This window comes from Psammomys obesus, unplaced genomic scaffold (assembly GCF_907164565.1).
Source record: "Psammomys obesus unplaced genomic scaffold, mPsaObe1.curated_primary_1811, whole genome shotgun sequence".
NCBI classification, from domain to species: domain Eukaryota; kingdom Metazoa; phylum Chordata; class Mammalia; order Rodentia; family Muridae; genus Psammomys; species Psammomys obesus.
Window position 1 is genome coordinate 7,200,479 of NW_026588752.1, and position 27,766 is coordinate 7,228,244.

The following is a 27,766-nucleotide window of genomic DNA, read 5'->3' on the forward strand; positions in this document are numbered from 1 at the left end:
AACACATATGAACGCTTAACACACATTAAGCATGTGCTTGTCTAATAATGTACATGCCACAGTGCATGTGTGGAGGCCAGAGATAACTCCTCAGAGCCACCTTTGTGTGGGCTCTGGGCAGCAAACTCGGGTTGCCAGGCTTTTACTGCCAGCGCCTTTAGCCACTGAAGCATCTCACCTGCCCACAAGCTCCTTTCTTTTATGTGTGAAGTTTCATGTCCTTCAGACACAAAGAATAACTTGGAAACCTTAAAAGATCAATGGAGAGGGAAGCCAGACTCACTGCAACTGGGCCACACCCGGCAGGGACCAAGGTTGCACTGCCTCCTCTCCATAGGGAGAAAGAAGGAGGGAGGAAGGAAATTCAGGTTGTGGTGGGTGAAGGCTGGGCCCCACTCTGTCCCTGTTGTATTCTGTGTCTTTGAATTTGTCCCTTGCTGCCAGGGCTGGGTGTTGCCTTCATGGGAGAGCTCCTCCCCAGTGGTATGCAACAGGATCCTCCTCCCTCCCGCCCTACAACAGGTATGAGGCCATCTCTACCCCACCCCATACTAGCAGGTCCAGGGCCTGGGCAGGAGAAGGGGTGGTCCTGTCTCTGCTGTGAGTACCATGGCGCTGGGACCCTGTGGCTTCTTATTGCTTCTGGCTGTTCCTGGTGAGTGAGCTGGCATGGGGTCAGTGTGGCACAGGATACAAGGTGTATTTGTATCCTGTCCTGGGGTGGGAGTTGGCCTGTTTCCTCTCTGGACCTTCCCTGGCATTTACCTTATTTTCCACCCTGGCCTGGAGTTCTGAGAGCTGGGAGCCCATGCAGAGGGATCTGACTTCCTTGAAGTCTGGGCTTAGGTGGACAAAAGCCAAATTCCTCATGCTGAGCCTCTGCTCAGCCTGGACCCCCCCTGTGTAGCTTGGCCATCATTGCAGGGGACAGAGGCTTGGGGTGTAGGTGTGGGGACGCCTACAGGCACAGACCCTGCTAAGACCGTCCTCAAGGAGGATGTAGAGGTTGTGAGGGGCTGAGGTTGGGCCAGCACTCAGTGCCTCCCAGCTGTTGTTTATGGCCCGTGGCTGGTGCCACTCTACCCTGGGATCAGGATGGCTGCTGGCCAGGCCACATCCACCTGGTTGGGCCTCACCTACCTGGCTAGATCCTAGTTCTAGCTTCTCGGGATGGGAACATCTACCTCAGAGCCACCTTGGGACCCTGCAGGGGCCAGTGGTTAGGCCCATGGAACCAGAGTCACTCCCGTGGACAACTTCCCTAATCCTGTCTCCATCCTTCAGGTATCTCCCATGAAGCTCTACGGTCAGGTATGTCTCCAACAGATAGTTCAGGATTAGAGAGCAGTCCTGGCAGGCCCCAGAGGGACGGTGTCTATGGTGGGGGAGATGGACCTTGCCTAGAGAAGCCACATTCTTGCCACAGGCCCCTCTGGTACAGCAGCTGATGGGGCACAGGCCAGCCTCACCGGGGAATCTGCAGCTCTGCCCCACTCTGGCTATTTTGTATTGTTCAGAGCTACTTTGAATCTCCTGTGTAACCTGCTGGTCGTCACAGTCCACTCCTTTCTTCTGCTGTTGTTGCTCTCAGGAAAGAGATTCAAGGCATCTTGTTAGCCTGAGTCCTAAGAAAGGACTTACCTAGTGTTCTGGGGTGAGGGATGTGATCTTTTCCATTTCTTTTGTATCAGCATGGGCCCAATTTCATTCTGTTGTACAGATTAAGAGCGAAGGCCTCCCATGTGGGATGGCCTCTAGATTTTCAAGAAAAAAAAAAAAAAACTGAGGTGAAATTTACATTGAATTTAGCCACGATACAGTGTAGCATTTGGTGGCATTTAACACATTTCCAGTGTTTTGCCATATCACATCTATCTAGTTCCAAACATCACTCTAAAAGGAAGCCGCATTCTCACTAGAAAGGCATTCCTTCTCCTCCCAGTCCTCCCCACCCTCGCCTCCTGGGCTTTCTTAGCTCCCATCACTTATCCCCTTAATTCCAGGCAGTGAGCTCCCTGCTCAGCCCCACTGAGTCCTCTTTCTCAGCAGTCTGCTATGCCCTTTGGGGCAGTGTTCAGACTCCGAGATCCATAAATGGACTGCTTCCGGGGCAGCAGTTTCCAACCTGTGAGTCATAAACCCTTTGGGGAGGTCAAAAGACTCACTCACAGGGGTCTTCTAAGACCATCTGTATATCAGATACTTATATTACGATTCATAACAATAAAATTAGTTATGAAATAGCAATGAAAATAATTTCATGATTGGGGGTGACCACACATGAGGAACTAACTGTATTAAGGGGTCACGGCATCAGGAAAGTTGAGAACCACTGTTTTATCGCATTGTTATTTCCCGCACCCACAATGCTTCTGGGGAGGGACTAGTGGATGGGGAGCAGAGACGTTTGTGAAATCCCTAAGATGCTAATGAGTGGGAGTAATGGAGGCTCCTAGAGGAAGGGCATGGAGCAGAATGCCAGTCTCTGGAATTCCCTAGCCAACAGTGCCTCCTCTGGATCAAGGTGTGGCCAGCCCCAGGTTTCACATGCAGGAAGCCGAATCGTGGGAGGCCATGCTGCCCAAGCTGGCGTATGGCCATGGCAGGCTAGCCTCCGTCTACAGAAGGTGCATGTGTGTGGAGGGTCCCTGCTCAGCCCAGAATGGGTGCTCACAGCAGCCCACTGCTTCTTTGGGTGAGTGACCTGATGAGGCTTGATTGCCTGGGCTTGTGAGGCAGTGACAGCAAACAGGACCTTGCTTAGCCCGTGACTCACCCTTGAGTCCAAGATTCCCCTTCAACAGAGAAAACCGTAGTGAGGTCCACCTACCTGAAGTGGCAGTGTACAGCCCAAGCGAGGGTGGGGCCCCTTTTCCCACACCTGCCATGGGAGGTGCATTTAACCTCCACTGGGCTTGAGAGTGATCCTGACCACTTAGCCAGCTTATATCCATTAGTATCCTAAGCCTAGGCAGCCTGAAGCCATTCAGCTTATCTTGTATACTTCCAGAACTGCCTTTCCTGGTTTTAAGAGGATTGTTGGTTCCCACTGTGCTGGACACTTTGTAGCCAGTGGAGACAGGACCCCAGACTGCTGTCCTTGGGCCCTGAAGTATACGGCATGGCCAGGCTCAGGCCTCGTGTACACAGTAGCTGTTGCTGTGCCAAGAGCTGAGGACAAGCAGGACTTTGGTTGGCTGTTGGCAGGAGTGAGTGGTGGGTAGGTCAGTCGTCGTTGGAGGGGGACACTGACATCTCTTCCTGCCTCCCAGGTCTGTGAATTCATCGGATTACCAGGTGCACTTGGGAGAGCTGACGATCACCCTGTCTCCCCATTTCTCCACTGTGAAGCAGATCATCCTGTACTCAAGCCCCCCAGGACCACCAGGGTCCAGCGGGGACATTGCGCTGGTGCAGCTGGACAGCCCTGTGGCCCTTTCCAGCCAGGTCCAGCCTGTGTGCCTCCCAGAGGCCTCAGCTGACTTCTACCCTGGGATGCAGTGCTGGGTGACAGGCTGGGGCTATACAGGAGAGGGAGGTAAGGAGCCCTTCCACCCACGGGGGTAAGGGAAGGCAAGGGCCACCTGGGGAGCAGCAGGAGCCACTGGTGCCAACACTTGTTCCTCCTAAAGGCCAGTCACATACTAGCCTAGACCAAGGTCCACATGTCCGACCCACAGACTGGGGGGTGATGAGGCCAGCACGGAGGAAAGCTGGCAACGACACAAGGTTTGTGCCTGCCACTTGCCCACTCCCAGCAGGGCAGGGCTGGTTACTCAGCCTTCTCTTGAACCCTCTTTTCTCTCAGAGCCTTTGAAGCCCCCGTACAACCTGCAGGAGGTAGAGGTCTCCGTGGTGGACATGAAGACCTGCAGCCAGGCGTACAGCAGCCCCAATGGCAGCCTCATCCAGCCAGACATGCTATGTGCCCAGGGCCCCGGGGATGCCTGCCAGGTGAGTTGGCTCAGAACATGAAGAATGGTATGGCCTGAAGCATGGCAAGAGCCCCCGAGTCCTTGGTATCCCATCCTCATTCTGACCTCTTGTCCTGCAGGATGACTCTGGCGGGCCCTTGGTCTGCCAGGTGGCTGGGACCTGGCAGCAGGCTGGTGTCGTCAGCTGGGGTGAGGGCTGTGGCCGCCCTGACCGCCCTGGTGTCTACGCTCGAGTTACTGCCTATGTAAACTGGATCCATCACCATGTCCCGGAACCAGGGGGCTCAGGAATGCAAGGGCTTTCCTGGATTCCCCTCCTGGCTGGCCTCTTCTTGCCAAGCCTTCTCCTGCTGCTGGTCTCTGGAGTCCTGATGGCCAAGTGCTGGCTGGGCTCTCCCTCCCACCCAACTCCAGACCTCTGACTCAGGTGTCACAACCCAAGTGTCTTAAATAAGTTAGTGTTTTATTCAGCTTTGCTTTGCCCCTTCCCTCCCCTTATCTTTGACTTAGGAAGCCAAGTTTTCTGCATCAGATTATTGCAACATTTAACCTGAATTGTAAAAAATGGATGACACAAAGCAAAATGGATGTCAAATGAGTGTCGGGTCCGACAGCCTAGGATGGATGGGAAGCCCCACTCAGTCAGAACTGTGATGTCTTATTGCATGGGTCAGTATTCCTTGGTGATGTGGCCTTTCCCAGGGTCACTGGGAAGCTTCTAGACCATCTAAGAGGATGGAATGGGGAGGGGAGTGCTACGAAAGGAAAGAACGCCAAGTGATGGACAAGAGTGATGATGAATGAAGGTGATATTGGTTGTGGTGGCCTCGGGACCAAATGCCCACCGGGGCCCAAGGGGCTCAAGCGTGTGCTCCCTATTGGAAACCTGTGTGTTGTATGGATGGCGCTGTGGTGCCCTCCTGCCCATGAGGGGTTTCTGGTCCTTCCCAGGACTTAGCCTCTCCTCCTGAGAATGATGACCTGGTCCTGATACGGCTTCAGATGGTGGTGCTTAAAACTCAGAAAAACCCGAACCTGAATCACCACGAGGAAGGCTCGTGGGGCCCGAGGCTGCTCCTGTGTCATGGTGCCGAGACTGAATGTCTGCTGCCTCTCCTGGGATGACATCTCCAGGTCCCTCTGCCTCAATGGGGCCTGAGCCAGGGTCCACTCATGACCCTGACTGGGGCTACCACCCTTCAGAGAGCCAACAACCCCAATGCCAAAGCCCTGTGTACACGCAGCTCAATCTACACAGGCTCATCTCCACTGTCATCTGGGGCAGGGGTGGCTGGGGAAGACCCAGGTTTCTTCAAGGGGGTCTGGGGCACAGTGAGGTACAGTCCTTGCTCCTTTTCTGGGAGGTTACCAGAGGGCACAGAAGGTTCCGTTTCTAGTACTAGAGGCACTATAGCCCCCAAAGAGGAAACTCTGGTTTCTGGGGTCACACTTTGGTCACTGTCCAAGAAAGAGTCTCCACCGGGTCCGCCCATGTCCAGCGGCTCAAAGGCAAAGTTGGGGACAGTCAGGTGCTCTGCCCGGCAGGCGGCCTGGCCCCAGCGCTCACCCTTAGCTATAGGGTCCCCTCCAGTGCCTGGGCCTTCTGCAAACTCTGGGCAGTCCCTGTGGAGGGCAGCTTCACAGGACGGGGTTCGGCGCCTCAGGGTAGTGTTTCCTCCTTCAGCTGCAGGGGGCCGGGAGGAGCCCTCATCCTCAGTGGGAGGTTCAATGGAGATGCAGGGAGGACTCATCTTCTTCTTCCTTCGTGCCCCAAGAGCCGGTTCGAGCTCTGAGGCCCGGCCCCTCATATCCCCGGACTCTAGGTGGCCGTCTCCATTATCCAGTTCCACCGAGGACCACCGCTGTGCATCTGCCCGACCAGGTTTATCCAGGAAACTCTGAGCATCTACACTGCAGAACTTGCGAGGGTCCCTCCCACTGCCCACTGCACCTTTGGCAGCAGGGGAGGCCGTTGGGGAGGCCTCTAGGCTGTGGGGTTCTGTGGCTGGCCAGGGGTGGGCAGAGCTGGTGATATGGCTGACCTCTTCATCTGCTGGGTCAGCTGCTTCAGCCTCATCTCCTCCCAGGGTGGGAGGACGGCTGGAGATGAAACGCTGCCCAAAAGTGTGCTTTCGGGTACGGACGCTGGCAGGTCTCGGGGAGCAAGGAGGGGATGGCAGGGAGCCCAGGGATGTCTGCCTCGTGGAGGTATTTTCAGCAGGCTCTGTGCAGTCTGGCATGCTGTCTTCCCCAGCATCGTCAACCCGCCCTTCCAGGGACTCGGTGTGCATGGCCTCCTGAAATGGCATGGAGGTCCAAGTTAAAATGCCCTGTCTAGCACCCAGCAGTCAGGCACCCCACCTTTCTCATCTGAGCCCTGGGAAGCTCAGGGTTGGCAGGACTCCAAGGTGGCGCCCACTCTCTAGGCTAGGTGGGACTGGAGCTATCAATGTGAACGTCCCAGACTTGGGCCTCACCCACTGAACCACGAGACTTCAGAGGATGAAGTGGGCACATAGAGAAGAGGCCTGGGGTCTAAGCTCCTGAAGAGTCTTCCTGGGCCTGGGGAACCTTAATCCAGGTCACCTCCTCACTCTTGAACCCCTACAGTCCAACGTGGTACCCCAAGAACAGGACGTTTCCAAAAGCTTTCATGTTGGAAGAGGCTCTTATGTCAGGTCGTGGGGACTGAGGAGAAGGCTAGGCAGAGACTGGACCAGGCTGGGGGTTGCAGGCACCTTAGCCACTTTGGGTTTGAGACTTTGGCCTAAGAAAGGGACTTGAGTCCCATAAGGGGCGCTGCTACCCCAGCTGGCCTCTTGATAGCTTATGCTGAGCCACCTGGTTGAGGACCAGAGAGCCACTAAGCAGAGAAGGAAAATTCCAAGTCTAAGGGTACATGTAGCACCTGTCCTCTTGGGCCTCAGCCACGCTTACTCTTGGAATGGGGAAAAGGGACCCAGGGGAACCTCCAAGGGCTCTTGTGAGATGAAGGTTTCGCTTACCTGTCTACAGAGTATCCGTGAGAGGCTCAGAGAGCGAGGTGTACCCCGGGGTGAGAGGGCACGAAGTGGGTCACTGGCCCTGGCTGGGGAGGATGCAGCTGATGGGATCTGGAAGGAGGCACGGGGCTCCGGGGGCGGCGAGTGAGCAGAGGTGACCGGGCCTGGGGCAGGGATGCATCTGAACTTCGTGGCCTGAGGCTTGCAGGGCCCCCATCTTTCCTTCCACCCTCCCTGCCACGTTGCCCGATTTCCCATCTGCCCAATCCTCCCTGCCCGGCCCCATTTCCCTGCCATCCTTGCCAGAGTCTATACCCAAAGAGACGTTACCAGTGTAGGTCTCCATTTCCACTTCCTGCAGTGGGTGCGGGTGTGGGGGGGCAGCGGGAGCCACCGGCCGGAACATGTAGCTGTCATTGGGCAGCGAGAGCATCCTGGACACAGACACCTTCCGCACGACCAGGAGGTTCGGGGTGTCCGGCGGGATACCTGGGCTTTCCTATGGCAAGGGAGGCTGCTTATCAGCTCAGCAGCACCCCCGAAAAGCCTGGGAGAACCCTAGGTCCCTGCGAAGCCTCACCTGTGCTGGAGATGGGGGCTGGGCTGAGGACCCCTGTGCCATCTCCAGCTCAATCTCGGCATCCATCTCGGCATCCTCTCGGGCCTCCTTGTTGCTCTCCTCCAGGTGCTTCATGAGCACGGCCACCACCACGTTGACCAGCACAAACTGGGCGACCAGCACAAAGGTGACAAAGTAGACAGGCGAGAGTGCAGGCAGGTAGCTGAGGCAATGCTTGTCCTCCCGGGCACATTCTCGTAGTGTGTCCTAGGGCGGGCAGCAGGGTCACGGCTCTGTCCTCCGTCCGTGTCTGTGAGAGCCAAGGAGGGGGCGAGGGGGAGCAGCCCCACGATTACCTTCATGATCCCATTCCAGTTGTCCCCAGTGGACACTCGGAACAATGTGAGGAAGGCCATGCCGAAGTTGGTGAAGGTAGCATGCCTGCTCAGGCCCTCACAGGGATTGTCCTCGCTGCACTCTGCAAGGAAGAGTCGCCGCCCATTCAGAGCACTCCTGCCTCAGTGGGACTGGGACAAGGTCGGCAGACTACATCCCACGCTGGGCCAGCTGGGACGTGCGTGCGTGCATGCGTGCGTGCGTAACCTGGGGCCCAGGCCTCCGTTCTACACTGGCCTGTCCTCAGCAGATAGCACTAACCTGAGCTCCCTAAACCCTCTCAAGCCTTAGGCCTTGCTCATGGCTGTTCATGGCTGCTAAGATACCAAGCAATGGGGCTCCCTGGAGCACAGGTGGCTTGACTGCCAAGCTGACACACCAGCTGTATCTTGGGAGACTGAATCTTGGAGGCAGGGAAGAAAGGATTCAGAAGTATTTGTCATGATTGTGTGTGATGACTGAGTGGGAGCCATGCCTGGGCTCAGCCTCTCTGGGTGGGCAGACAACAGTCTGTGACAACCCGCATGGCCTCTGTCCAACTGGGACACATGACGGCCTCAGAAGACCCTCATAGTGGAAGGGCCGAGCAGTGAGCGGCCTACCTATGGAGGGTCCCACATAAGCCCTTCCCTAGACTGGATGAGGTTGCAGACTTGTCTCAGATAATAATACAACAAGCCACACCGCTGCTGACATTTCTAGGGACAATGTTCAGGGTGAGGCATGGGTGTGTGCTAGTGTGTGCATGGATTCCAGGCGCACATCCAGCCTGGAACGTGGCCCTGGCTGGCTGGCTTGAGTGTGGGTGTATACATCATGGGTCTGGGGATGTGCCCGAGTGGACATGCCTGCATACACAGGTGTGAGTATGTGCACCTGTTCTAAGCATGGAGCTGGTGAGGTGAACAGGCAGTCTGCGGACATATTGGGAAGCAAGTGGCCTACCCGGTCTAGGCCAATACCCTGCATCCTCCATAAACCTGTGGGTGAGGGGACAGACACAGGAGCCACCTTCCTGGGGACAGTTATCGCAGAGTGGCCACACTCACCTAGCCTCCCGAACAGCTCCACTCCCAGGGCAGCATAGATAAAAAACAGGAGCATGAAAAGAAGACCAAGGTTCCCTACCTACACGAGAGAGAAGCAGAACAGCGTCAGCCCCGCGCTGGCCTGCTCTGCCCTTTCCCACCACTCCCAGCCTCGGGAAGAGAGCCCAGCTACAGTCCCGCTTAATCCCTGTGACCTTCTTGGGCCCAGGGCACCACCAATCCTCAGAGGCTCTCTTCTCCTGGTTCAGCATCCCTCTGCGAGGCAACCTCTGCCCTTCCATGGTTTCCAATGCCTACTTCGTTCTCCTAATTTCCCCCAGGAGCTGTTCTACTCTCTGCCTGGTCCCCAAGGCTTAGAGGGTCCCACTCAGGGATCATGCCTACCCCATGCAGAGGCCACCTCAGTCTTAGAATCCCTACACTGGGTGGGTGCTCAGTGGACAGGCGCTCTAGTAGGGATCTCATACAGCCATCTATGAGAATCTGCCAGCCCCAGCACCTGCACGCACCATATCCCCGAATCTGCCCTAGCCTCCCTCACCAACCCCACGGACAGTAAACATGGTGCACAGTCACTCAGATGGGGCTCAAAAATGCTGCCGAGGTCAGCATGTATCAGGCAAGATGGAGACAGGCGGTCCAGAGGGCTGGAGAACGGGCATATGGACACAAGGGTACATGTTAGACGGAGGTGGTGATGGGCTGAATAAGTAAGTGGGGAGCTGGGTGGGTAGGAACATGCTGAGTTGGTGGCCTGTCAGCTGGAGGACACGGGCACAGGTGCAGGGCTGGCCAGGCAGCAGGATGGGCTGTGGAGGATGGGCTGTGGAGGATGGGCTGTGGAGTGTGTGTGTGTCTTCCACTGTGTTCCCGCTTGGTACGAATGGGGCTGAACACTGCAGATGTACCCTGCAGTCCAGGGATAGGAAGGCCTGGGGCAGGGCTGAAGGTGCATACTGGTCTACATTTGGCTCAAAAGCCACCACTGGAGTCCTCTGTTCATCAGCAAGCTCACCTTGGACCCTGCTGGCCTTGCTGAGGCCCCTTACCTCCCACGTGCACCAGCTGGGCAGGCACCAGTCACTAATGCTCTTGCCCAGAGCCTGAGACCAAGGTGGGGTGCCATCTCCGACCTCTTCCAGATCAGCTGAGCCAAACATTCGGGCATGACCCTGGCCTCAGGACACAGCAAGCAAGCAAGGGACATGTGCCATGCTCTCCCTGAAGCTCGTCTCCTGAACGCTCATGGTGGCCTCCAGGGGTGCTGGACCCCAACCTACCTGAGGCAGAGCTTGAACCACAGTATCCAGCAGGGCGCGCATGCCTGTGGCCATCTTCAGTAGTTTCAGCACTAGGGCAGGAGCCAAATGTCAGCAGGGCCAAGCTGACCCAACAGCCCAGGGGACCCTAGAAACCAGTCCCCTTTACTTTCAATCTACAGACCAGGCTTCCCCCTGGCTGCAGATGTCCCAGGCATCTGCTAAGGATGGAGCCTGACTGTAGCCCATCCCACTGGGTCTGGGGCCTACTGACAGTCTAGATAGACCCTGGACAGGGCACAGAGAGGCCACCTACCACGGGCAATGCGAAGCACACGCATGATGCGGATGATGGTGGGGTTGATGGGGAGGGCAGCGTTCATCTCAATTTCCTCCAGCGCAATGCCCATGATGGACAGGAGGACGATGGCCAGGTCCAGCTGGTTCCACCTGGCCAGCCGTGGGAGAAGCTTAGTGTGGCCATGCCTTGGAGTAGCTGCAGCTCAGCCAAAGCTCACCCAGAAGGGAAAAGAGCCTTCTTTCTCCCTACCACCTGCAGCCTGTCCCCGGGCACCCTGGCCCCGACCTGCCCTGCGCCGAAGACCACACACCTGTCCTTGAAGAACCTCCGGAACCCAAAGGCCACCAGCTTCAATGCAGCCTCAAAGACGAAGACGATGGTAAAGACGTAGTTGCAGTACTTGAGGGCCTCATCCAGGGACTGGGAAGAGAGGAGAGGCTGGCTGAGGTGTCCTGGGGCTCCTAGCTGCCCCATCTCCTTGCTCCCTAGTGCCAACTCCATGACACTTGTGGCCTGCTGAGGTTATCACCTGACAGTCTTTAGGAAAGGGACCAGCAGAATATTCCCTGTCCTCAGCCCCGATGGCACTCCTCGGTGGGTGCCCAGAGAAGCCCTTCTGCATATACATGGAGGGTGATGAAAAGGACAGCGGCCCTCAGGCTTCAGGTCTCTGGCTAGCCTCTCAACAGTGACTACACAACAGCGTCCACAATTGCGGGCAGACGCACCATGAGTTTCAACCCCTAGTCTGGTGTTGGGACACAGGCTCTGTGTCCCTGCCACCCCTACTGGGGACCCTCTACCCAGTCCAACCCCTGCCTCTGGCCACCTTGGGCTGGTTGTAGTGCTCCATGGACATGGTGATGACATTGAGGCAGATGATGAAGGTGATAAAGAGGTCCAGGTAGTGGCTGGTGCACAGCGAATGGATGGAGCGGCGTGTGTGGGAATAGTCTGCGTAGTAGGGCCGGCGCTGGGCCTCTGTGAAAAGGGGGAACCACTGAGCCACCTGGAGGCTGAGAGGTTGCCTAGGCCCTCCCCCTTTTGCCATACAGGAGCCCTGTACTCATTCTGGAATGCTACATGTGTGGAAATGGCTCCGGCAGGACCTCAGCTGGGCTGGGTGGCCCCTGGGACTAACCCCAGGCCGGGGGCAGGGTGAGATTCTTTTTAGAAAGGCCCGTTGTCGATAGGTGTTTCCTGTGAGTCCCTGATACCCGAAGAGCAGGGCTGGGGCCTGCAACAGTGTCCAGGAGGGATGAGCCAGCCCAGCTCTTCTATCTGAGTGCCTGCCTAGACCCCATTTCTTCTTCTGTGACTTAATCTGGGGAGCAGGAAAGACTGTCTTTTTCATCAACCATGTGCTGACACCGGGGTTTAGGCATCTTGCTGACAAGGTAGAATCATCTCCCTGTCTGGGCTCTGCAGGCTCCAACTGGATAGAGATGACATACAAGGCATCCCTGGCCTTCAGGCTTAGCTTCCCCCAGCTTCTAAGGGGTAGCTAGCGACCATCGGGGGCCTGGGATGTGCACCCCAGCCAGCCTGAAGCGGGTGTGAGGACCGGAGGCCACCCGGGGTAGGCCTCCCCGCATGCATCCTCACAGGGCTGTCTACACTAAACGCTGTGCCTGCAGCAGTCCTCTTAGGGGACCCCAGTGTAGTCCAGGAGTCCCACAGGTGAGGGTTCAGCCACCCTGTACCCCAGAATCCACCTCGGCCTAGAACCACACACCCAGGGGCTGAAGGCCAGGGCTCGGAAGAGCAGGGTCTGATGGGTAACCATCCCACCCTGGACCCGCATGCTCCTCAGCCCAACATGCAAGTCATTAGCAAACTCAGCTCAGTGCAAGCAGCCAGGGTGGGGGGCCGACAGCCAGCTGAGACACCAGGGAGCAGCCATAAGGCCTGGGGAACGAGGATGCACTTTGTTCCCTGGACACAACAGACTTGTGTGCATGCTAGCTATGAGGATGGCCAAGCAAGGGCAGGGGCAGCAACATGGACACTAGTGGGCAAGCCACTGACCTTCCTCCCACCCTTTGCTGGCACCCAGCACCCTGGCACTTGTGCCCCACCCTGAGGTGGCCCCTGGCGGCCTATGACACCCCTCTTTCCCACTGCAGCAGCAGCAACAGCAGCAGTAGCAGCAGGCTGAGCATGCAGAGCAGGGCAGGTACCTGGGTTGGGGAAAGTGCCTGGAAAAACAAGGACATGTCTGAGTGGTTGTGGTGGGGACAACTGTGTGGGAAGCCCTCCTTGCTCCCAAGCTAGGGCCCACTGTCCTGTCTCTCCAACTCGTGAGGGGTTTGGGAGCGTCCCATCTACCTCCTGAGCCCTACGGGGTACCCTGCACCCGGTCACAGCAGGCACCCCAGCTGCTCGCTCCAACTGGCCTCTCTTCCAAGGCCTGGCCCCCATGCAAGGTGGCCACGTGCAGAGCCATCTGGGCTGGGGGCTGCTGGCCCAGAGCTGGGTGCCGCATGGCATGCGTTCAGGTACCGACCCTCCACCTCGGGGGCCACCTTACTCCTGCGCCTCCTCTCCAGGCGCCGCAGCCGTTTCTCCTCACGCCGCCGGGCCTCCTCAGCCTCCTGGTGCTGCCGGCATTTGTGGAAGTTCTCCACCACCACACCCACAAACATGTTAAGCACGAAGAAGCTGACGATGAGCAGGAAGGAGATGAAGTACAGCAGCATCCAGGGGTTGTGGTTCTGCACGGGCTGCAGCACACAAAAAGGGTCCCTGACCTTCCTGCCTGGAAGCCCTCCCTGGGACTGGCCTGCAGGGCCACAGGAAGCTGCTGCACCACGGCAGTCAGGAAATCTGGGGATGGTTTCTGAGAGGACCTGGCCCAATCCCAAAGACATGCAGGGTTTGCTCAAGGTTACCCATGAGAGCCGTCTCAGCCTTGCGCACCTGCTGGTCAATGCCCACGGCATCCAGCCCATCATACATGATGTTTACCCAGCCATCCTTGGACGACAGCACAAACAGGGACATCAGCGCCTGTGCAGCAGGGTAAGGGTCACTGGCAGGGTAGGATGGTAGCCATGTCCCTCACACCCCTGGTTACCTCCACGGCCATACCACATACCACCCATACCTACCTGACCCAGGTTGTCAAAGTTGTACTTGCGCCTAACCCAGCGGTAGTGGGCGGCATGGCACTCGGCCTTGGTGGTGATATTCCTGGTATCTGTGCCCTCGCAGTAGTAGAATTTGCCCTTGAAAAGCTGACCGGAAGGGGCTGTTACTCCAGGGGTCCTGGCACAATCACTGGCCCACACACCTGCCTACCTCAGGCCTCTTGGATTCCAAACTAGTCATGCTGAACCACCCACCGGAAAGGACAGGACCCATCCCTCCAGCGGGGAGCAGAGGCCCAGGGTGGGGCAGACCCTGGACGAGCCAGGGCCACACACCTGCACCCCGAGGATGCCAAAGATAATGAAGAAGGCGCAGCAGATGAGGACGATGTTCCCAATGGGCCTGAGCGATGATATCAGAGTCTCTACCACCAGCTTGAGGCCCGGAGCTCGGCTGATGACCCTGCACCCAGGCAGAGGGGATATGCCGTTGGGCGCATCTAAGAGGGCGACCAGCCGGCAGAAGCAATGGCACATGCAAGGCCCTAGGGTGATGTGAACGTGTGGCCGGAGAGCCATACAGTCGGGCAGAGGTGGGGGTGGGCTTCTGGATCCTTTCTGGAGGTAGATGGGTGTCACCCTCCCCCCACCTCAGAGGCCGCAGAGTCCGCAGCAGACGCAGCACACGAAGCACCCCTAGGATCTTGGCACCGCCAGCTGAGGCCATGGCCACGATAATGTCAACCAGGGACACCAGGACAAGCAGCCCGTCCAGCACATTCCAGCTGCTCTGCAGGTAGGCATGCTCACCCCACAGCAGTCCCAGAGCCACCACCTGGGGGAGGGACATTCATGTATAGGCTTGGGAGAGGGTGCCAGGTCAGGGCAGTGTGGGACAGGGACCCGAGGGAGAGGGGAAAATCAGCACCTTCACCATCATTTCCACCACGAAGATGGCGGTGAAGATGTAGTTGGAGACGCTGAGGAAGGCCCGCTCCTGCAGGGAGAGACCAGTGGGAGGTCCAAGTTCACCTCACCCTGTCCCACCCAGAGGGCCAGCTGCCTTCGGGGACTCACAGTGCTGCCTGGGTCAATGTCTGGCCTTTCCAGGGCAATGGTGATACAGTTGAGGAAGATGAAGACGAGGACCACGTGGTCAAACATCTTGTGTGCGATGACTTTCTGGCAGGAGACTCGTAGCCTGAGGAGGTAGCCAAGGTGAGAAGAACCCCCCTCCCCAACAGACTCTATGTCTATTCATGCTGCCTGAGGGGAGTCATGCAGTCGGCCGTGGGTGGGGCGGGCTGGGCTCCCTCTACCTGCCCAGTAGGATGCAGCCTCAGTGGCTGTTGAGCTTACCTGTTCTGCGGTGGGAAGAGGTACAGGGCCCAGGACTCCCGGCTGCGGCACCACTGGGGCGCATAGGGTTCTAGCACTTTGTGCAGGCGGAAGCAGCAACTCTGGAGACGGAGATGGATGCTGAGTCATGGTGGCCTCCTCTTGCGCCTCCTAGCACATGGCCACCCTGACCCTCCCACCCCTGGCCAGTCTTTCTCACGTGCGCAGTGGGAGGGTGACCGTGCTGGGAGGCATGCTGGGCTGACTGGCTCCAGAACTACCCCTGGCCAGTGAGAACTGCTTTTTATAGTGACCACCTCCCTTCCTCAACCATAGAGGTAACTCCTGACCCTGAGGGGCCCGGACCCCAATGGGAGGTAGCTCTTAACCTGGGACCGACTGAAGATGGACCCCTGCCCTGGCTGGCCTGCTCCCTTCCCTTCTCCTGAGTCACCGTGAGTGAAAGAGACCCTGAATCCCTGCCTCAGAGTCTGCTTTCAAGAACCAGCCCTGAGCCAGGAGCCAGGATAACTGTGGGCCCCGTTAGTACTTTGCTTCCTGTCACTCTCAGGAAGGGATGGAAATGGCTCTGAGTACAGTCCACACCCCACCCTATTTCACCCACTCACATCCTCTATGTCATCATCAAACTCGGTGGCATCTTCCTTGTGGCTGTCGATGCGCAGGAAGAACTCGCTGGGCAGGGCCACCATCTGCCCGTTGCAATCATGGAACTTGGTGGGTAGGAGGGCAGCAGGCCGTGGGGGACACAGGTCCAGCGTGCTGCGGTGGTCCAGCGACTCGGCACGGCGCAGTGGGGTGGTTCGGGGCCCAGGTGAGGCCCCTGGGTGGGTTCCTGTGCCCGGTCTGCCATCCTCAGCCTCATCGTCTGTGCTGCCCTTTCCCTCACCAGAGAGCAGGGACTCACGCTCCCCACGCTGGCTGCGGCGTTTGAGGCTAGGTGCGCGGCCCAGGCTGTTCCAGCTGGAGCGCCGGCTGCTCCCAGCGCTGTTGGGGCCCCACGGGGTGCAAGGGGAGCTGCGGAGGCTGGCCTGAGGGGTGGCAGGGAGTAAGCACACTGGGACAGGCCTGAGGATCACCACATAACCCAGTTTCTGGGATGGGAGAGACTCTCCCAAGGTATTACTGTCAACTGCCATAACGAGCACCCATGAAATACATGCCCGGTCATGCATGGCTATTCCACCTAGCAAGGACTCTTCCAGGGCACTACCAATGCTGTTTTCAGGGAATGCCTGGCTCAGCTAGACATGGTTAGAGCAAAGGCCCGAGATCATAAAGGGCTGGCAAAGCATGGCTCTGATTAGCCTCTGGATTCGCCAAGGCCCAGGTTCCCGCACCATTCAGCCTCCACACTCATGCTTACCTCCAGGGTCTCAAAGGAGCTGAGCCTGACTCTCCCACCACTGTCTCTGCCTATCTCTCAGGGACCCCTGGCACGTGACTGTAACAAGCTGCAGTAGGTGGCTCAGCTCTGGGACTGATTGCTCCACTAGGCACAATGTTCTCTTCCTCAACTTTCCCTCACCCAATTCCTGCCCTCAGATATGCCCCTAAGTTACCCCATGCGGTCTAGCTGCTGCCTCTGCACACCCTCGCTTGACCCTTCTCAGGGTCTCAGAAGCCACAGGAAGCCAGCCACAGGCATGGCTGTCCTTGCACGGAAAGCACCGTGGGTGTGAACGGAAGTGAGCTGCCAAGTTCTCCATGGCCCATGAGCCCCTCAGCCTGGCCTGCTCGCCTGTTTTCCCGGGTTGCTTTTAAGTGTCTTTTCTTTGTCAGGCCCTTTGCTTCCCTGCTGTGCCCTGTGCTCGGCCAGCTTTTGTCATCTCCTGTAATTCCACACCACTGCAACCATAACACACACCCATTCCCTCCTCAGGTCTCCACGCTTGTTTCACGGGAATAGCCAGAACAGCCAGGAACAGAATGGCCCCGACTCGCAGCCTCACACAGGGCTAGGGTGTTACAGGGACCCTCCCTTATCTCGGGGGCCCAGGCAGGGGTCTCTGGTAGGTCCCTACCAGAGACTTCTGGTCCCCTAGCTGGGGGTCCACAGAGCCGACACTGCTGCGTCTCGAGTCCAGGAGAGCATGGACCACATCCAGGTGCGGGGAGCTCTTGGGGGTAGGCATAGGCGTAGCCGCTGTGTGCGTGATGAGAGGAGGCGGCAGGCTGCCTCGGCCCTCCAGGTGCCCGTTAGGGGTCACAGCCAGGGAGTACATCTTCATCTCTAGGGGTGACGGGGCTGTCTGAGCCTCCAGAGATCCCGGCAGTAGGAACCTACTTGCCAGAACCCTCCCCGCCTCGGTCTACACCAGCCATTCTCAATATTCTTAAGGCCGCAACCCTCTAACACAGCCCCTCACATTGTGGTGCCCACCCCCCATAAAACTATTAAGACCGTAATTTTTCTACTGTTAGGAACTGTGGTGTAAACATACGATATTCGGGATATCTGATATGTGACCCCAAAGGGGTTGAGAGCCACCAGTCTGTGCCATCTATGCACATACCCGTGGCTCGAAGATCTCTGAGCTTATCGAAATCTTCCTCTAGGTGCGTGGATATCTTATCCTCGTCAGTGTCGGATCTGGTGGCATCACCCTGCGCCCACACAACACAAGGTAAGTGCCGAGTTTCCCACAGCAGGATCCTCTGGCCCCAGCCCAAGCCCTGTGCTTGGGAGCACAAGGTGGAGGCACGGGCCTAGAGGTTGCCACATGGGACACATCCAGGGCCTGCCCAGACCCTGTCCTCTTCGCTCCTCACCTCTGCCTGGAAGCCTTCCACCAGGATGGCCACCAGCAGGTTGAAGAGCACGTAGTTGCCAAAGGTCATTAGGGCCACAAAGTAAAGGGCAGCCCAGGAGGAAGTGGAAGCCATCCCGTTGTAGAGGACCACGTTCCAGTCTTCCTGCGTCAGGATCTGGGGGACATGTTTGCAGGGCTGGAGACGGCTCTGGTCCCACAAGGAGACCCTGGTGCACCTCCCTGGGGATAGAGCCAGGGGTCTCCGCCACGGTCCCTTGGCTCCATGGAGCTTTAGCTTTGGCTGTCCTTGGGACACCTGAGGCTGTACCTGGAACACAGTGACGATGGCCCACAGTAGGGAGTCGAAGTTCTTCCTGTCAGGGACGGTGTCTCCAGAGTCCGTCTTCAGGCTGAACTTACAGCCAAACAGGTGCATGCCCAGGATGCTGAGGGGGATGGGCACTGAGTGGGAGGGGCCCAGTACCCCCTCTGCCTGAGTCAGCTGCCAGCGTTACTGCCAACCCTGAGGCTCAACAAATCTCCTACAGCTGAGAGGGCCTTAACCATTAAAGGGGTGGACAAAAGGCTACCATTCTGTCTTTGGACGATGGCAAGGACATCCAGTCTCAGTAGCCGGTGAGATGCTCACCCTCCCCAAATGGCAAGATGTCACACAGAAGGACCTACGCAAACCCCCCTGGAACCCATCTCCAGGGCCCAACTCCCCCTCCCCCTGTCCATCTGTGGACCCCACAGAACAGAGGCCCTCCCCCACCATGCCTAGTGCCCTAGTGTCAGTGCTGCCTGAGGGAGGAGCTTGGGCCCCACCCACCTGAAGATGAAGATGAAGAGCATGAGCAGCATGCAGAAGGTGGCTACATTGTCCATGGTCCTCATGAGTACCACCAGCTGCCGCCGCAGGGCCGGCAGGAAGCGCACCAGCTTCAGCACCCGCAGCAGCCGGAAGGTGCGGAGCACGGACAGGCCACCGTCTGCCTGGCCCACAATTTCCCAGACACTATGGGTCGGGACGATAGTGTGAGAGTCAGGGTGGCCCCATCCCATGACCCTGGAATCTTCTCTCCCTGTAGGCAGATGGCCAGTCTGGGAGCCACCAGAGCCTCTGTTCAAGCCCATAGCTGGGAGAAGCCCCACCAGCTGTGGCTCCTAGACCTCAGGAAAGCCCTGGCTCCCAGCTGCCGGGAGCTTGCTGCCAGGGTCTTCTATCCTTCTATCCAGGGCCTTCCATGCCTGGCCCATCTGTATGTTCAAATCATCCCTTCCAAGTTCAGGACCCTCTTCTGAAGGGAGTCAAGGGCTCAGTCTCAAGCCATCATTCTGTGCTCGTTCTGCTATTGCAAATGTGACCTCCTCACTCCAGGGCCAGTGTTACTCTGCCCAAGCTAGCTCCCACTACAGACATGGCTGACCAACTGTACAGCAAGGGCAACGCTCCAAGGTGAGGGCTTAGACCTGATGGTGACCAGGGAACTCACACCCTGCCCACTGTGAATTCCATTACCAGCCTTCCCACCAAGATAGAGGTTTTGTTCTCTTCACTAGGGACTCCCTGGGCCTCTAACGAGGGCAGGAAATGGGCCCTACCTGATGACAACGACAATGCCATCAAAGATGTTGTAGGGGTTCCGGATGTAGCCCAGGGGGCCACAGGCCAGCAACTTCAGTAACATCTCCAAGGCGAACATGCTGGTGAACACGATGTTGCTTATCTCCAGTGCATTGGTCAGCTCATCAGGCTGCGGGGCGGAAGAGGTGGTCAGGACCGAGCATGGCTCCAGCCCATTTTAGGGGCATGGAATCCAGAAGCAAAAGCAAACCCATTGCCTCAAGAAAGCAAGGGAGGGCTAGAGAGATGGCTCAGAGGTGAAGAACACTGGCTGCTCTTCCAAAGGTCCTGAGTTCAATTCCTAGCACCCACATGGTGGCTCACAACCATCTATAGTGAGATCTGGTGCCCTCTTCTGGTCTGCAGGCACACATGCAGGCAGAACACTGTATACATAATAAATAAATAAGAAAGCAAGGAACTGACAGCTAGCCGGCATCTCAGAAAAGGAAAACCAGACCTGAGAAAGCTCTTCTAGATAGACAGCCAACTAGTCTGGCTCTCCCATCACACAGTCCCCATCCTGATCTTCCTGGAATGATAGCTGTGCACACACACAGAGTTGCCAAGTCTCCCAGGACACCCCTTCCTCTGCAGGCTCTGCAAACACGGGGCAGGTCTGAGTCACTGTGCCGGGGCTCAGGATGGGCTATGGAGGCACAACACACGAATCGTACCTACAGTCTCACCTACCCCTTCCTTTGCAGAAGGCCCAGCGGGTCTCCTACCATGAGTATACTGACCATCTTGCATGCATAGGAGTACCTTCATGTATGTACTATTGTGTACCATACCTGTACCACTGCGACCTGCACGTGGGAATATATGAGCACTCCTGTAATGCTGGATAGGTGTGGGTGTGTGTTCTCTAGCAGAATTTGAACACAAACAGGAATGTGTACACATACTGGAACCTAATGTCTGCAAACTTGTCCACTTCCTCATACCTGTGAGTTCATAGGCACCTGCCCCGTTCCCAGGTGAACGGATTTCCACGTTCATACAGTGCCTAAGTACATAGGTAAGCTTTGCACATGCGCAGTGTACACGTGTATGCGTGATTTTCATGCATGCAGCTGAAGCACGCATGTGCAGTGTGCGTCCACGTGTGCGAGTGAGCCCGGCCTGTGTAGCATTTTCACATATTCGTGCATGCAGGGGTTCTTCAAGATGGAGCTGACCTATGCTCACCCTAATTCTACCATCTAGTTCTGCCTGACCCCACAGTGGGTAGACCTCCTCTACTTACCACAAGAAAAAGGAACTGGAAAAGCCGAGAGAAAAAGCCCCCGAGAAAACCATTCCATTCACTAAAAGTGGGTGGAGCCTCAGGAGCTTCCTGGCCCCAGGAGTGCCTGCCTTACTAACTAGGCTTTGCCTTGTTTTCCCTAGCGTGGGGTCCAAGAAGAAAGGGGGCCTGTAGCATCTAGGTAAGTGGAGTCCCAGACACCCCTTGATCCTCCTTACAGGACCAGCCCATGCTGCGGATCCCTTCCAGCCTCAGTTCCCTGAGGACATGGCCAAGATGTTGAGAGAGTTTAGACAAAGTCCTTAAACTTTGTCTTGGAGTCTTGGCAAAAGCTTGCTCCTTGGGACGAGGCAGCTGGGTGGAAGTGCTTCTGGGTACCCCCACTCTTTGGGGTTAGTCTCCGGTGATCTCAAGTCACCTATCTCACCCATAGCAGGAGAGCTGATGAACTAGGACCAAAATGGCACTGTGCTCACCCCAGTTCAAGGAGCCATAATTGCTGACTAAATAAAAGTCCCAGTTCTGGTCCCAGGAAAAGGCTGGGAATTCTAGGAAAACACGGGGACCTCCTTTCTGCTTCTAAGCCTGGTGCTCACCATCCTGCTTCCCGGCCCTGCTTTGTCCTAGGGGAAGGGACCTACCTGCTCATGATACTCAACACCCATGCTCAGAGTGTTGACAAGAATGGCCGCCATAATGCCTCGGTTGAAGTACTTGCTGTCTACAATGCGACGCAGCTTGCCACTGAAGGAAGACCAGAGGCGGCCTAGCCCTCCTGGCTGTGAGGCCATCCTCCGTGGCGTCCGCCGCCGCTCACTGCCATGGCCCGGCGTGTCCACTTCACTGGGCTGCTGCACAGGGTCCCGGCAATCCCCATGACGGACATCCTGTGTAAACTCATAGACTCCATGGGCGTCCGAGTCCCCGCTCTCTGAGCCACTGAACTCAAACTCGGGGTCCTCCAGGGCGCTGGCACAATATGGGCAGCTCTTCAGCTCACAGGTCAGCGTGCCCGCCTGGGGGCTAGGCAGGGGACAAGGCACACTCAGGCCTGACAGGTGGCTGGAGGCTCGGCCTAGTCCTGTGAGGCAAAGATGCAGACATGTTAGACACTGATATTCTATCTCCCCTCCTGCACAATGCCAATTTCAGTCTCTCCATACAGAAAGGGGCTATCTGTGGACCCTAAGTCTTTCAAAGATATGGCAAGTATGCTGAAATGACACTACAGTTCCTCTTGGGGTCAGGCAGAAGCAATGGGCCCAAGGACCAAGGAGCTGCCTTGCCTGGGTAACCCCTCCCCCCTTTCCTCTACACGCTGGGGCTGGGTCCTCACCTTGTTCCCCAACCACATGCTGGATCTTCTCATAGGGACTGGGGCTGCCCAGGCTCAGAGGGCTCTGTGCTGCGGTCCCTAGGGTGCCAGCAGGCCGCAGCCCCTTGGGCCGTGAGCTGGTGCCACCTTTGCTGCTGACTGTTCCTGAAGGTAGGATGGTGGGGTAGTTCATGGTACCCAGACCCGAGGACAGCTTGAGGCTGGCAGCAGTGGCTATGGAATGTGCCACCCGGGCCCTTTCCTGTGGCCCCTCCACATGGCAGTCGGCATGGTAGATGCTGTGCACAGACTCAGAGTCTGGTGGCCCATGGCCTGGGGATGGTGGCGAGGGTGGCACACAGGCCCGGACCAACCTGGTGTCACTGGCACCTGACTCTGGGCTAGGCCTGCGAGGGCCACCGTGGCTGAAATGGTAATGGTGGTGGTGGTGGTGGTGGTGGTGGTAGACCAGATGGTGCACGGAAGCTGTGCGCCTGCCTGCTCGCCGTGGTCGCCGCCCGGGGCCTTGGCCATGAAGGGTGCTGCTGGGGTCCACCTTCTTACGCCAGCGGCTCTGCCATCGGGCGTAAAGGCGCAGGCTGCGGCGCTTAACTTTGCGGAAGATGTGGCCCACATACTTGAGGAGCTCCTCGTAGCAGCTGCCGGGCTCCGAGAAGCTGGCCAGGGTGCTGTCGTTGGACAGGTAGCGGGCCCGTTGTTCGCGCATCAGCTGGTTCTCCCTCTGCTTTGTCTCCGAGAACTGCGTGGCTATCACCACCAGACACAGGTTGATCATGAAGAAGGAGCCCACCTGCGGTAGCGTGTGTGTGACCACCAGCAGCTCCATATCCCGCCCAGCCAGGACCTGCTCTGAGGACCAGGGTCTAGTCACATGCCATAAAGCACTAATATTCCAGGAAGTGGCATACACTAGGTATTTTGCAACTGTGTGATAACAGGATGGGGACCTCCCTTGGGGTCCTGCATGACTTCCGGCACCTTAGGTCTGTTTGTCCTCAACACAGTCTCCACTGTGTTCACACTGTCCTTCTGTGGGGCCTTCCCAGCCAGCCCGTGGCCAGTTCTCCCTGGTACAGGCCATTACCGGCTCTCCTCTAGGCATCTACCATGTGGGCTGTATGAGAACACAACTGTATGGCGGGCTTCCCTGCTGGGCTGCTGCAGACAGAGCCTGTGCATCCAGGGGCTCTGGAAATGTCTTTCTGATGAACTGACAATGTCCTGAGGACCATGGGACATTGAGGGACAAGGGGAAACTAAATCTGAGACATGGATGCTTCAGGGGGCTGTGTGTGGGGTGAAGGCTAATGGGGAGTCATGGGCCAGAGGAGTGTGGGGTCACGGATGCTGTGAGAGATTGCCAGAGATTCATGTTCACTACAGGGAGCTGTGCTAGGAGATCATACATGTTTGTTGTAGGGAAGCTGCCCTACAGGGCTCGACACAGGGCTGGGACTGACTGCTCTGAAGACTCTAGACCTTGGGCCTAGGGGCTGCACAGGCTTCCTTCCATCCTGTCCACTTCCTTTATCTGCAGGCTGGGCAGAGAAGGCCCCTGCCTGTCCGCCCTCCAAAGCCCATCACCACAGCTGCCTCGGTACCGCTGAGCTCGGGGACTCTAGGAAGTCCAGAATGAATAGCAAGGGGGAAGGGACAGGGTATGGCTTCCTCCCCCATCAAAAGCAGAATGCTCACCAGTGCCCACACCCACGCCCACACTCACAATGATGAGGAGGATGAAGTAGATGAAGTTGTAGAACGAGTGGGCGTCCATGACGTAGTACATGATGTCCACCCAGCCCTCCAGGGTGATGACCTGAGGGAGGCAGGCAGCTGGACACGGCCCACACTCTCCAGCTCCCACGGACAGCAGTGCGTGTCATGCCCCAGCGTGGGCGCCTCTCCCAGGGGTCACCGTCCCCACCCCCCATGGACCCCCAGGCTCTGCTAGCTTATACCTGGAAGATGGCGATCCAAGCATAGCCGATGTTGTCGAAGTTGATGGCCCCGTTGTGAGGGTTGAACTCCCCCGAGCGGCACACATTGTAGTACTGGTTCCAGTTGATACAAGCGTTGCGACCAGCACCCCCGTCCTCAGCCTGGGTCTGCCCATAGGCCTCCCAGCCGAGCGTGCACTGCACGCGCAGCTCACGACGGCTGGGGATGTGCGAGCACTTCTGCATGCCATTGTCACGGCGCGAGGAGCAGATGAAAGGGTTCTCCTCTCCCTCCTCCGTCTGGTAGTATGGCCGCAGGAAGGTGAGGTTGTTGTTCCTAGGTTTCAGAAGGCCAAGGCATGGCGAGGGGGTCCTGGGCCAAACACCGCCCCCACCCCCATCCACTCATCCAGTCTTACTCGGGACCGCTGAGCCCGAACACCACAGGCCCACTGAGGCAGCCACTTCCCCTACCCCTCCGCTGGGCCCAAGACTTGAGACAATGAGGGAAAAGGCACTGTGCAGACAATGTGGAACCCAGCTCACTGCATTATCCTTGCTGCAGTGACTGACAGGCCATGCCCGAAGCATCTCAAGGCCTCTGGACCCAAACTGTCATTCCCTCTCCACGGTGCCCACGACATTCTGCCCAAAGGTGACTCTTCCTGAGTGGGGCGTGGAGCATGGTCAGGCAGGGTTGTCTCCAACGGCTCTAGGCTCCCTGAAACCCCCTCACGGACCCACCATCTTCCTCTCTCCCGGTCCCTATACTCCTCTCCATGAGCATCTCAGAGGCTCTATGTCCCAGAGACCCTGAGAGAAGATGACATCTTGGCCTGTGAATATCCGTCCTAGACGGTTAGTGTACACGTATCTGACTGGAGATGGAGGGGGTCAGACAGTGTGCAAGCAGGACCTAGAGGAGAGCAGGGTGCCTCACAGTGCCACGCTCACTTTCCAGGGATGTCCTAGTCTTCCAATGCTGTAGCACGGGGACCAGGATGAAGGGGCTGGACACACCTCATCCCCATGAAGCAATGCCATGTTGGCATAAGGGTTCCTACACTGAGGAAGAATTTGTGTCAGGCAGATGCAAGGGAGCAAGGGCAGAGGGCAGCAGGAACTGGCAGATGAGTGAGCATATGGGTAATTCACTGTATGGGTAATTCAAGCACAGAACATGTTGGTGGTGGTGGTGGGCCTCATATACCAGATGGGGCAGAAGAAGAACAGTCTTGGAGGGCAGATCCCTTTGGGGATGGGCCTGCAGAAGGGAAGAGTATCGCCCCGGGGTGAAGCCTAAAGGGCAGGGTCAACTGCCCAGAACACTCTGGGGTCCGTGGCTGGTTGGGTGGATAGGGCCTTACGACCCGGGGGGTGGGGCCTGCACACCTGACAAAGGCGCTGTCCAGGAAGCAGCGGTTCCGCAGCAGGCCAGCCCAGAGCTGGACCCCAACAATGCCGAAGATGAAGAAGACGAAGAAGCAGAGCAGAAGGACATTCCCAAGCATGGGCAGCGTGTCCAGCAGCAGCGTGACCAGGATCCGCATGCCTGAGGGAGGCAGGGCTGGTGTTCAACACAGCTAAGCCCTGGCACGGGTTCCTGGGGCTGCCTCCCCTCGAGCCCAGCCCACTGCTTACACATCCTAATCAACACAATCTTGTGTGCAGAGGCCATGGACTCCCAGAAGGGAGTCAGGCTGCAGGCTCAGACAGCCAGGGCAAACCTGTCCCTGCAGCATCTCCAGGGCCTGGGTGGACCAGTCAGAAGGCCAGGGCTGTGGGGACCCTGGCACACTGGGCTCTGGGGCTCTGCTGTGAGAAGGGTTTTCTTATTTCCAATGCAAGAGCGGACCTGCATCAGGGCCCTGTTACAGGGAAGGCACGGACACGTGCGGTATCTCAGCCACTTCGAAGTCCTTTTTCATGGGTGGTGCATGAACTTGAACAAATCTAAGAATTGGATCAATAGAGCCCTGAGGGTCCCTGGCCTGATCCTGGGTCCGCCCCTTTCAGACATCAAAAGAATACAGCTCAAAATGTACACAGGGCCAGCTGAGGCTATGGGCAGAGCACTGGGCCACACAATGGGACAGAGATGGAACCAGAGTTTTGAGGAATCCAGGGAGGTGGTGGTGGCCACGGAATGTGGGCCCTCAGGTCACAGGAAGTCCAAGCTGAGAGATAGAGGCACTAACACTTCAATTGGTGAGGAAGTGTCTCGTGGGGCAGACAACAACCGACTAGGTCATATGACCATGCATCCCTCAGGTCATATGATCTAAGGGCCAGAGTAGACCTACAACAAGTGGTCTGACAGCCCCGAGGATGCCAGGCTGCCCTGAGAGACACGTGGTGCTGTCTAGGAAAGAATCCAATCATGTGGACAGTCAACCGGAACAGCAAACACTCTGGCTGGGAGAGGACCTAGGTGTCATCTTCTCCGGCACACAGGTCAACCCAGTGCAGGGCTCACAGGCTCTGCTGGGTAGACTGACCACACAGGGTGCTAGGCACAGCCCTCAGAACCACACATGCGTCCCTTCACATCACACCCTCCGCTGTCCTTGGGAAATATGTTCCGTACTCCAGTGTTACAAAGGGAACAGAGAGGTTTGGTAACTTGCCCAATGTCACACAGCACTTGAACCCTATCTGATCCCAGAAGTCATGGCCAGGCAGGTAGATGGAAGGCTGAGTGTTGAGGCCCAAAAAGAAAAATCCAGATTAGGAAGCTGAAATGGGGGGGGGTGTCCAGGTGGACCTGGGAACCACACCCGATCAAGAATGTGCACATCCATTTTGCACAGTTCCTCGGGTGTCAAACTTTCCGCCTTCGAACTGAACATCTGAATTCAGCTACTGAGAAGACTCTCTAGAGATGCAGGCAGGTGGCCAGCGTCCACACAGGCCACTTCCCACCCACAGCCATGTGACTCGCTGCAAGTTTTCCCTCCGGTAGTGAGAGCATGCAGTGTGTACCCCCCCCTTGTTCAGAGCCCCTGAGCTCAGCTCTCATCTAAGGGAGGGACAGGCAGTAGGGTGCAGGGTACCCCTCAAAAGACCAGACCCTGACGTGTGCTTCCACCTGCTCAGGCCCCACTGGACAGTGACGTAGCTGGGAACCTTCCCAGCCTGGAGTCTCACCCCAGAGGCTGTGCAGATGAGGAGGCCAAGGTTCAGAGTTCAGGCCAAGTTCAGCTCCTCTTACTAAGCACTGGGACTATCCTACAAGGGCCAAGTCTGCTGGTGTCCAGGTAAACAGCAGGACACACAGGCTGATCCCTTGTTCAGGGCAGGAGTGACACTTACTGGGGACCCGGTTGATGGCGCGGAGGGGCCGCAGCACACGCACCGTGCGGATGGCAGAGAGGCTCACGTTGTGTCCGTCCAGGGAGTACTCCATCATGCTGAGGGCAGGGGCAGGGGTGCTCAGAAGGGGAGGGCCCAGAGGCCCACGTCTCCTGTCACCCCCTTCCCCCCCACAGCATCGGCATGCAAAGCCTTTCCTGCAAGGCCGCCTGTCAGACCGGAGCCCCTCTCGGGGCTCAGGCCCGAGGCTGGCCCTGGGACTCCCAGGTACCCCAAGCTGAGGCTGCATACCCCGCCATGACAATGAAGAAGTCCAGCCTGTTCCAGGTGTCACCCAGGTAGCACTTCTGCCCAAACAGCCCCAAAGCCACCATCTTGATTACCATCTCCACAGCGAAAAAGGCAAAGATGAAGTCGTCGAAGGCCTGGAGGGAAGGGAGTCAGGATGAGAGCCCGGGGCACACCTGGTACCCTCCTGGTTCTCCTTGAAGTCCTTGACACCTACCTCCAAGATGCTGCAACGCTCTGAGCGGCACTCGACATCCTCACAAGGCCGGAACATGCCGAGCGTCACGCAGTTCAGCATGATAACCAACATGCTGA

The 27,766-nt window shown here is 57.4% G+C and overlaps 2 protein-coding genes across 2 annotated transcripts; one reads left to right on the top strand and one right to left on the bottom strand.

Moving 5' to 3' along the window:
• Nucleotides 1–560: 560 nt before the first annotated feature.
• Tpsg1 (tryptase gamma 1) lies at nt 561–4,413 on the top strand. The gene is made up of 6 exons (XM_055604447.1): nt 561–655; nt 1,285–1,311; nt 2,500–2,695; nt 3,273–3,538; nt 3,809–3,954; nt 4,055–4,413. The coding sequence occupies exons 1-6, from the start codon at nt 610–612 to the stop codon at nt 4,355–4,357; spliced, it is 984 nt and encodes a 327-aa protein (XP_055460422.1). The 5' UTR covers nt 561–609; the 3' UTR covers nt 4,358–4,413.
• On the bottom strand, nt 4,378–27,766 carry Cacna1h (calcium voltage-gated channel subunit alpha1 H). Its single transcript, XM_055604446.1, has 34 exons — nt 27,669–27,766; nt 27,455–27,588; nt 27,164–27,261; nt 25,244–25,403; nt 23,873–24,188; nt 23,638–23,730; nt 21,915–22,704; nt 21,220–21,659; nt 19,308–19,459; nt 18,535–18,720; nt 18,031–18,148; nt 17,722–17,877; nt 17,466–17,556; nt 16,974–17,182; nt 15,558–15,980; nt 14,950–15,050; nt 14,668–14,791; nt 14,519–14,587; nt 14,241–14,425; nt 13,927–14,053; nt 13,612–13,737; nt 13,421–13,510; nt 13,032–13,224; nt 12,682–12,699; nt 11,331–11,482; nt 10,812–10,921; nt 10,517–10,650; nt 10,218–10,292; nt 8,942–9,016; nt 7,853–7,974; nt 7,518–7,763; nt 7,268–7,436; nt 6,941–7,101; nt 4,378–6,232 (listed from the first exon to the last, which is right to left on the bottom strand). The coding sequence occupies exons 1-34, from the start codon at nt 27,759–27,761 to the stop codon at nt 5,186–5,188; spliced, it is 6,783 nt and encodes a 2,260-aa protein (XP_055460421.1). The 5' UTR covers nt 27,762–27,766; the 3' UTR covers nt 4,378–5,185.